Genomic DNA, 10,799 nt, shown 5'->3' on the forward strand with positions numbered 1-10,799 from the left:
CAAGCAACAGGTAATGTAGAAAAAACTATGTAAACATTGCTCCTGTTCAAATTGTTTAAAAGCAAGGTTTTGTCAAAGATTTTGCTTTTTGGCTATAAATACAATATACTATACAATAATATCAACATACTGTCAATAAAAACGTGGTTGGAATAATTTAAATAACAAAAATAATTTAAATAATTTTTAGATAAATAAAATGTTCCATTAAAATCCTGCAGATGTGAAGTGGTGGGAATGAAAATAAAATAAAGGAATGATTAATAAATAAATGAATAAATAGTAAAAAAAAATAATATATAAATAACTATAAATAAAATGTGCTATTAAAGTCGTGACGATCTGCATCTCTTAACGTTGAAGTAAATGAAAACAACACTTGTTGGTAACCAAAGCACATCTGGATCAATCGTAACACTGAGCATTTGTTCCCCAGCTACTCATTGAATTGCACGCTGCTGGATTTGAATATTGATCGGACAATCTGCGTCAGGCACTGGCCGAACTCCTCCAAAATCATTCTCTCAGCGTGAGCCGAAGTGTACCCTTCCTTCTCTGCCTCTTCAGCCTGGGCGAGGAGACAGCCGCATGTGGCTTCCACTACATCGGGCGTGATGCACACCAGAGGACTCCTATCAACAGAGACACCCTCAGTGACCAAAGGAATAACAAAACCCTACTGCTCTCATTTACTACCATTTGAAAAACAACCAACAAAGCACGACACAAACAGTAGCCTGTAACCTCAATCTCGTTGGGCTAGTTTACAGTGATGCCATAGATGTGGGCTAACAGTTCATAGAAATTCATGTCCAATCAGTCTTAAAAAGTGACACTGAAGGCCTCTTGATTCACATGATCTACTAAGGATTAACCTTGAAAGTCTTGGGCCCTTATTTTTACTCTTAAAATATAATCGATATGACAGTTCCACTTATTGCTGTGAGTGACTCTAATTGCATATGTGCTTGCGGTGTCACACAGAGGAAGTGGAGGTGGGAGGGAAACGCCTACTAAAAGACCACATTGTTACACAATATAGCGGAAGTGAGGTGTATATATATATTACTGTATTTTTGATACACAGTGTTGGCCAAAATTATTTGAACGGAGTATTTTCACCAGATAAAAAATGGTTTTAAGTCAGTTATGTCTATCTTTTGCTGTAGTGAGTCAGTAGGAAATATCAGTTTGCATTTCCAAACATTCGTTTTGCCATTAATTGTAATAATCCAGTGAGATTTTTGTCTGACAACAGCCAGTGCTCCACACAGAGATCTGATCTCATCATCATCCAGTCTGTCTGGAATGACATGAAGAAACAGAACAAACTGAGACAGACTAAATCCAGAAGAACTGTGGCAACGTCTCCAAGATGCTTCAATAGACCTACCTGAAAAACTATGGGCAAAAGTTGCTTTAAACGCAAAGGATGCTCACACCAAATGTTGATTTAATTTAGTTAATAGAAGTTAATTGACAAAGAAAATCTATTTATGACATTATTTTTGACAGCATCCTCATTTTACAGCATTTTTACACAAGTGCCTAAAACTTTTAACAGTACTGTAGCTTTGCAGGTAGGTTTCTTGAAGCATCTTGGAGACACTACCATTCAAAAGTCTGGGGTGAATATGATTTGAAAGAAAGAAAGAAATACTTTTTTCAACAAGGACACGTTAAACTGATCAAAAGTGACAGTAAAGACATTTATATAAAAACTTTTTTAAATAAATGATGTTCAGTCAACTTTCTATACATCAAAGAATCATGAAAAAATTACAAAATCAGCATATTAGAATGATTTCTGATGGATCGTGTAACACTGAATATTGGAGTAATGACTGCCGAACATTCAGCTTTGCAGTAACAAACGTATATTGGCCTGTGTGAAATTGCAGTGTAAAGCGGCTCCAAATAAATACACTATTGTAAATATACTACCTATCAGGTCAGCTTACCTCATAACACTCGCAGTAGTTCTTCAGGCAGCCTGAACGCTTGCAGTTGCAGCCCTTTGTGTGACATCCCTTCACATTCCCCTGTTTCCTACTGCCAATCTTAGGCCGAAAAGCCCCTGGATTCCTGTCCAGACAGGCCTAAAGAAAGTGTAGAATATAAGAAGTGGCATCTAATCAAAGAGACCATTTAAGCTGGTTTATTTTAAGAGGTTTCTGTCATGTGGTTGACCTTTATAGCCTGGGATCTCTCCAAGTTATGTTCAGTATTATTGTAGCAGTTTAAACATTTGCAGTTGTTGCAGACATCTCCGTTCGCAAAACATTCACAATAACTGCCAAAGAAATTATTTGGTAAGAGCAGTTATTTTTGTACAGAGGCATCAGTCATCATGACCAAAGCAAATAAATTTGTTGGGTAATGCAACCATGACTCAGTAGAGGTTACATCTGAACAAATGAAAGGCTTAAAAAAAAACATGAAAATACCTACAGTTTCAGACACTGAGATTTTGTGCAGTTGCAGGGTCGCTTAGATTTTTCCCACTTCACACTAATAACCAAAGAATAGTTATACCATCATTTAAACTGTTTTACAAAAAGTACTGGTCAGTTGTCAAGAATAAACATGAGAGGCATGAGGTTTTATAGTAATGGTACTCGTACCGTCTACGTCCTTTGGTCTGTCCTTCCTCTTCCAGATCTACAATCTGAGTAGGGCAAAGTGCCTGATGAAGCTAAAAAAAAAAAATTTATTTATTCATTTAAAACTATTTTTAACTTCAGGTCCTTTCACAACATTTCAACAGGTTTGGGGTGGTTGAATGAATTGTGTGCTTGGGGTTGTTGTCTTCCTGCATGACACACTTTCTATTGAGATTGACAGTCAGGTCACAAAAGGCAAACATTTCCCCATGAGATTTACTGATTATGTAAGTATAGGCCTATATATATTTATCTGCTATATGATACATGCTAACCATTTACTCCATGTTTCAAACTGACTGATGCAGTTTCCCAGCAAAACTACCTGTGAAGCATAAGGTCCTGGCGCGAGGTTGAATGTGACACCTGCAGATGTCTTGTGGGTCTGAGGCAGTCCAGTGGATGCGATCTTCTCCGAATGTCCGGCATCTGATGCTGGACAGGACATTCAAATACTTCAACAGTACATTCAACTACTAACCTCATAGTAGATATCATAATATGTTTATAAATGTAATAATACATTAATAATTTCCATTTATTTTTAACAACAGTAAATGCATTTCATTTTACATGCAAAAAGGATTATTTATATGGAAGACTGAAAAGCACAGCAACAAAATAAGGCCTGTTCAACTCTAAGGAGCATGGAAAGCATGGAAAATGGCCACGAAACACTACATTATCATGGTTTTGGCACCAAAAAACCTTAATGAGCATTATACAGTAACCTCAGGGGAAAAAAATAAATGATGAAAAATGCATGAATAAAAAAAGCATTAAATGAACTAAAAGGTCTACATTTTGTAATCGTACAAGTGTATTCAAGTATAATCGTTTCACCTTTTCCAGAGGGTGAGTAGTCCTCAGTAGAGCAGCTCTGCTCAGATGGCTTTGGCAGAGACACTGTGTTGAGATCCATCATCAGAGAGTGAGGAATCTGATCGGGACTGCAATGGTTCAGCACGACGACCTGCCCTCCACCAGTCACATCACACACAACCTGCACTGGCTGTAACACCTCAGAGAAGATGGCCTATTTCATCAATTTTGAAATGGCTTCATTTTTATTCATCTAAAATCTGGCGCAATCAGCTCCTGACACTCTGAATAATTTCTGACTAGTGGCATCAAATGAAAAGGTCTTTTATTGTTTGGATAAATCAAGGATCTATCGTCCATTAATCAATTGGTAATAGTCTTTTTTCTTTTCTTTTGAAAACCACATATAAATGACAAATATTTTATTATAATACTAGATGTTTGAACCGTGACTGATTTTATTATTTTTTTTACCCTTTTTTGTTTCTTTGAGAAAATAATGAGAATTATGACATTTGTTTGTTTGTGGCAATAATATATGTGATACCTGACAAATATTGGACGTTTCATCTGGAAGCTTCTGGTCATGAGACGGCATAAGAAGAGCATGAGGCTGATTTCTCTGAAAAAAAATATATACAAAGAATCCATTAAGTCCCTTTGAACCAAGCTTCACATACATGACACAAACATCTTCAGACTGCACATTACATCATGATGTCTGAATCCTTGATCTGTAGAATACCCCTCCAGACTGTAAACATCTGCACCATCAGAGCTGATACTGGTGACAGCTCGACAGATCTCTCCCTATGAGAGAAAGAATTCAGCAAAGTTTTACTTATTTAATGAGTTAAGGACATAACATGTTTGCTTTATGTGTTTGGTTCTGACTCGTAATTTCAGATTTCACATAGAAAATACTTTCAATTTGTTCACACTCACTGATGACATGCCATAATGAAAAGCCTCCTGGGATGGCCAGGAGCTGTACGGTTGGCCTAGTACATGCTGATAATGGCTAGACTGAGCCAGTAAGTATTCAGGATAGGACGCTAAGCTGAAGTGGGCTACTGGAGGCAAAGGATCGCATGTTAGCTGTGGAAGAATCCTGTAAGTGGTGTAGTCGTCCTCCCGCAGGGATTCTTCCATCCTGGAGTATCCCGGTACTGAATGCATCCCATGACTAATGAGATTTGCCATTCTAGGACTTTCATGGGTGTGGTGTAAAGGAACAAGAGACCCTTCAGATAGGTCTCTTTTGTAGCTGTACTCTTGGTCCTCCAACTCATTCATTCTCCTACTCTAGATGGCGCTGGAATCACGAAGGCATATGAGAAAACAGAATGTTAATCTAGATGCTGTAAAAAAATGTTATAAAAGTTTTCATTTTAATTTTAGTAATTCTGTGCTTTTGTCGTTCTTATAAATCTTTAACTGTAAGATTTCTATTTGATTTCAATTACAATTATTATTATTATTAAAAACAACACTGGTCCCGACTATGTAATGGAAAGTTGTATAGTGAATATACATTTTTCTAACGTTAGTCTTCAGTAAACTATTCAATTCTTAATATATTTATTTTGTGTTGAGCAAAAAAATGTCTATAATAATCTAAATATAGAATATAAATAGATAACCAAATATTTAAATAAGATGTTTAGTTTACTAACTTTGAAGTAAACTGGTTTTGCTAGCGATTTAGCTAATCATTCGTCCACCTCAAGATATTAGTAAAATATCATTTCTGTAGACATTATGATATACTTACCAGATACCTAAGTGCGTAATGGATATTTTGACCGCTTGAATTAACAAAATTAACTTATCTAAAATTGTATAAGTGTTTTGGATATGTTTTTCGACGTTTCAGATACTGTGGAAAAGCGCGAACTTAACGGGATTTGAGCTCACGCGCATAAACACCGCGAGAGGGCGCGTGCATCTGTATTTCACATAATTATGTTTTATTTTTGTATATTCGCTTTGTAAATAATATATTAAGATGATTTAACGACGCACTTTCACACAACCATTACAAAAGTAAGAAAATTTAGCAGCGTCACCTTCCCCTCTCATTTTTAATGCATTAGCTAATGTTTTGAGGTTGAACGCTTATGAAACTAACCCCGCCTCCAGCTGGACTTTTGGTTGTGAAATACTTTAAGAGAGCGCGCTTGGAGTGCTCCCCACCACGTCTTGAAGATGAAGATCAACTTCTCAAAGTGTCACTCGGTGCTCATCACGGGGGCAAGCAGAGGTCTCGGACTGCAAATTGTCCGACAGCTGCTCTATTCGCCGAACAGACCCCAAAAGATCATAGCAACCGCGCGGAATCCTGCCGCTGCACAGGTAGGCCACTAGAGAGCACCATAGCGTCTGTGCCTGTTTTTTTACAGTCTACGGTCTGTGCACAATAAACATATCTGGACAAGTGGCTTAACGAGTGATTATGGTTTGCTGTCATTGTCAGGAACTGCAAGAACTCGCCAAATCGCATCCAGACGTTCATGTTTTGCCTCTAGGTGAGTTACATTGTCACGTGACTAACACGGAGACGCTTAACAAAATATATATTAATTATTAAGCGAATTCAGTTATTCAATATTCCACTTCTGCATCAAGACGATTTGTGTATAGAATTCTGTTTGTGTTTAGTTCACCGACTACTTCCTTTGTCTGTGTGAAAATTTCAGTACTTTATATGTTTCAATGGTTTATGTATAAAAAGTATAAAAAACATAAACTGTGTATGTATTAAAATGTATTGTTATTTAACAATTAATAATGTATTTTAAATACCACCCAACCTCCACAATAATGTATAAATAAATCATATTAAAATTTTACCAGTGATGTGCAATTCTTATATATGTCCAGTAGGTGGAGACAAAGGACAAAGAAATGTGATTCTTATTGACATTGACAAATGTTTAATTTCCACATTAAACTTCCCTGTCAGATTTTATATAATAAAGTCCCAATTATATTTATGTCATTGTTATCTGTAGGATTCAAACATTTCTGGAAATCATGGAAAAAAAAAAATTATAAAAAAAAAAAATATATATATATATATATACAGTGGGATACTTATATAGTATTAAATTGTATAGTACTATATACTACTAAAATTTAATAGTATATATATATTTATATACTATACTAACTATACTCCCAGCAATTTGAAGTTGATATATCTTTATTTTAGTTTCATAAATCTGATTAAAAAATCTCTAATCAAATAACAACTGCACTTACCTTTTAATTTGAGATATGAAAGAAAGTCTATAATAGTGTGGACCATATCCTCATCTGCTATCCTCAGAGCTGCTAAAAAGCAGAAACAAGATTTTATAGGGTCATTCTCGGTTATTATTTTACTTCCGAAGCCTTGCCACAACATCTGTGAAAGTACATTAACGATAAATGAATAGTGTAATCAACTTCCTAGCCTTTAAGAGAGTCTAATAAACCATACAGAACAATGATCTTAATGAACACAAATCCGTTTTGGGTTTTCACACTGACGAGTCCCTACGGGCGGTGCATGTTTCTTACCTGTCTTGAAATCTTCCTCTATGGGCATTTCTCTCTTGCCTGCCAGTCCATGCTTGTCGCTAAGGCTCCTGTGGCTGTCTATGGCATCTGATCACAAAGCAAAACCACACATAATCACATTGATCATTTGAACAGCCCGCTGAGCACCACGCCGTCAGACCCTGACACCCCGGGTGATATTCATAGACCTGCCTGTGGCACACATATGTTCCTAATGCGACACGTCATTATCCGAGGAATATCTTTTTGGGTTGGGTTTCTGTTTTTTGGGACAGATTGAGTAGAGCAACCTGCAGGGATTGAGTCATGGAATTGCTTTTTTGTTGCAATGCGAAGCACACGCTCACACCCTTGTGAAAAAGAAGTGTACTTTTAGTGTACTTCAAATCTTAGAAGTATATTTTTAAAATCTGTATTTGCAGATGATATTACAAAAATTAAAGAAAGTCCTCTTTCATGACTATATGTATTAACACACTTAAGTACTTTAAAAAAAATTGCACTGCATTGTAATATAAGTTGTACCTTAAAGTACATGTTTTAATAATCTTTCGTCGTGCTTTAAAGAAGTACACTTATTTTGATGTGTTGACAAGCAGCACATGTAAAATACTTGATTATAATTTCATTTAAAGTTCATTTATTTTAAATGTACTAAATATACTTACAAATATATTTAAATACATGACATACAAGTTTCGATAGAAATTGCATTAAAGTATATTTTAATAACCAGAAATCCTTGTCATTACATTCGAAACTACACTTCAAACATATTTCAAAGATGTTCTTAAATCCTACTTAAGTGGGTCAAAAAACAACTAAATACATTTAAACTGTAATGCATTCAGTTGTGAAAAATATGCAATTAAGTGTCCAAAACCTTGCACTTGAGTATATTATTTCCATAACTAATCATTTTAAAAGTATTCTAAAGTGTACTCCTTTTTCACAGAGAGTCCTTTTGCACCCAAAGCAAAAAAAAGAGCAGTTTGATGGCAAAAACAACAGAAAAAGCTCACAGCAAGGTACAGAGGGTAAAGCGAAAGACAGAGGATGTAAAAAGCACATAATAGACTATTTAATGCAAGGAAACCTATTCAGAAAGAAACCTGCTGCTAAATGGGTTAGTACTAATTGAATTTAAGACTATGTATGGCAGTATTTAGAAAGTTCATGAAGAATACTTCATGCATTTGCACACAGAATATGTTGCTAAATGATGCCCTCAAACAGCAATGTTTGATCTTTCCAGTTCAGGTGAAAAGATCTTTCTTTGATTCGTGCCGAATGGAAACTTCACCAGCAATGCAAAACAGCACAAAGAGCGAAATGCCACAGAGCAATTCCTCCTCTGACTTCAATAACCTGCAGGTGCTATCTTACATTGACCAAGCAGATCTTCTCTCCCCCTTGCACTGGGAGTATCCTTAATCTGTATAAGGTGATCAATACGACCTGAAACACAGGGAGCTTACGTAACTGACCTACACAGGTGAGCTTAACATCAGTGCACCCCAACACATTTCATCAAAGAGAGCGAACAGACAGTACAGCAAACTAAAGAGTCCAAGGTTTAAAAAGCAGACCTGTGAGCTCAAAGCAAAAGTGAAGGAAAATAAAGAAAGAAAAAACGTATGCGTCAAAACAGTTACATAAATCATAGGCAACTGTTTTTGAATAAACGGCTAAGGGGAAAGATAGAGTGTGGTATTATTGGAGAAGACAGAAAAAAGTCTACAAAAGATGTAATGGGGAACTCACGAGGACCGAGGAGATACCCAGCGCTGTTGAGGGTCCATCCTCTCTTCTCCTTGGCCTGTTTTATAGAATATGTGGTATATAAATGTAGAAGGTTCAATAAATATATACTGTAACAAATCCTTGTACATTTACAGTTAAAGACTGTTAGCTGTGGTTGCCAGACATTCACTGTACAAATGATGTTTCAGGTATTACAGGATGACAGGCGCCTTTATATTTTAGAACTGATAACTGTATATTTCATGAAGTGATGTAATGTTAATATACCAGTCTACTTGAACTAACAAAAACTGAAATGTTTTTTTTTACCATAAATTATAAAGTAATTCATAGTTTTTATTTGCAAAAAAAAAACATACATTTGATTTACTGTAAAATTAAGTATAATGCAATGTTAAACTATTCGTAGTTGTAACACATTGTTACTGTAGCATTTATAGAGTTTTTCTGCAAAAATTACAAACATTTTTAATGTAGTGATGACCAGGGCTAGTTGTCACAAGCCTCATATCTCAGTAACTTTTTATGATTTTGAAACATATTGGTTCTTAATATAATTAGAACACAAATTACAATATAATAATAATAACTAAAAGTTTTCTTTAGCAATAGTTTTGTATAATGTTTCAAAATCCTAATATCTAATATCCTATGCCTATATCTTTACATATATATATATATATCGTATATACATAACCTGTCATTCAAATTAAAATGAAAAAATCATCATATTTTAGCTACATAGATTTTTAACTAAATGGTTAAAGTGTGTTCCCAAAACAAGTGTATTTTCAACAACTATCGGGGCAAGTTGTCATGTGTGTTTTAGTTGTTTTCATTGTATACAGTTTATTAAATTATAATATTTGTTTTCCCACAACTATTGTTATTGACATTTTACGCTGCCTTTTACATTTATGCTATTTAATAATTTTGCCGAAAACCCTATAATATTCTATTAAATGCCGTATCCCGTTGTGACAACTTACCCCATAAAGCGCGACAACATGTCCAGGTATTGGGGCATGTTGTCACAAAAGTAAACGTGCGTTCTATTTCCTCTAACGCAACAACAACAGTGAAAATGTTAAATATTTATAGCAAAGACTTTAAGTAACGTGTTTGAACAGAAACTGCCTTTTTAAAAAGCCACCGTGAAATTGTGCGAAGGGTAAAAAAATTGTAGCCCCGGTCTGCCCCAACAAGACGTTTCAAGGGAGTGTTGTTACACAGAACAGTTCCTATATCTTTAATAAATCACTGTTTCAACTTTTCCGTAATTTTATATGCTTCAAACATACATGATTAACCAAATGGAATTCATCATTTTGAATCAAAGTAACTCTTACCGCAATCACCATTCCGAGTGCTTCCGTAAGAAACGCGCACACAATAAGAGACACACAAACTCCACCGACACACCTGTGCATCTGAAAAGCAGCATCAGTGAAGCATTACGAAACATACAGAATATGCACTACCAGAAGCAAACCGAAAGGAGGAGACTAGGAACTTACCCTGAGTATCAGTTGGGTCTTTGGAGAGTAAAACACTAGTAGGCTAATATTCCTGCTGTTTCTTGCTCCTGGTCCTCTGATGCTCCTGGGATCCGGCGATTTTATTGAAAGGGAATGTCTCACCTCTGACGTACTTACGTCAAAAGGTGACATCGTCAGGCTCTTCATCAATTATAACGCCAGAGCAACTTACCAACGATCCCCGAAAGGAGGAGACTAGGAACTTACTCTGAGTATCAGTTGGGTCTTTGGAGAGTAAAACACTAGTAGGCTCCTGCTGCTTCTTGCTCCTGGTCCTCCGATGCTCCTGGGATCCGGCGATTTTATTGAAAGGGAATGTCTCACCTCTGACGTACTTACGTCAAAAGGTGACATCGTCAGGCTCTTCATCAATTATAACGCCAGAGCAACTTACCAACGATCGGGTCTGTTTATGTCCATGAGATCAGTTGATTATCGTCTTATTGAT

At 35.9% G+C, this 10,799-nt stretch overlaps 2 protein-coding genes across 2 annotated transcripts; both read right to left on the bottom strand.

The window, feature by feature from the left end:
* Positions 1–327: 327 nt before the first annotated feature.
* LOC107713996 (protein tesmin/TSO1-like CXC 3) lies at positions 328–5,837 on the bottom strand. The gene is made up of 11 exons (XM_016519687.1): positions 5,260–5,837; positions 4,431–4,800; positions 4,197–4,295; positions 4,033–4,107; positions 3,507–3,684; positions 2,989–3,098; positions 2,625–2,695; positions 2,452–2,511; positions 2,191–2,293; positions 1,962–2,099; positions 328–676 (listed from the first exon to the last, which is right to left on the bottom strand). Exons 2-11 carry the CDS (start codon positions 4,779–4,781, stop codon positions 437–439), a joined length of 1,425 nt encoding a protein of 474 aa, XP_016375173.1. The 5' UTR covers positions 4,782–4,800; positions 5,260–5,837; the 3' UTR covers positions 328–436.
* On the bottom strand, positions 5,709–10,409 carry LOC107713997 (galanin peptides-like). The gene is made up of 7 exons (XM_016519688.1): positions 10,331–10,409; positions 10,163–10,243; positions 8,814–8,868; positions 8,436–8,507; positions 7,050–7,136; positions 6,750–6,821; positions 5,709–5,848 (listed from the first exon to the last, which is right to left on the bottom strand). Exons 2-7 carry the CDS (start codon positions 10,241–10,243, stop codon positions 5,709–5,711), a joined length of 507 nt encoding a protein of 168 aa, XP_016375174.1. The 5' UTR covers positions 10,331–10,409.
* Positions 10,410–10,799: the final 390 nt, after the last annotated feature.

This window comes from Sinocyclocheilus rhinocerous, unplaced genomic scaffold (assembly GCF_001515625.1).
Source record: "Sinocyclocheilus rhinocerous isolate Xijiao unplaced genomic scaffold, SAMN03320098_v1.1 scaffold568, whole genome shotgun sequence".
Lineage (NCBI taxonomy): Eukaryota > Metazoa > Chordata > Actinopteri > Cypriniformes > Cyprinidae > Sinocyclocheilus > Sinocyclocheilus rhinocerous.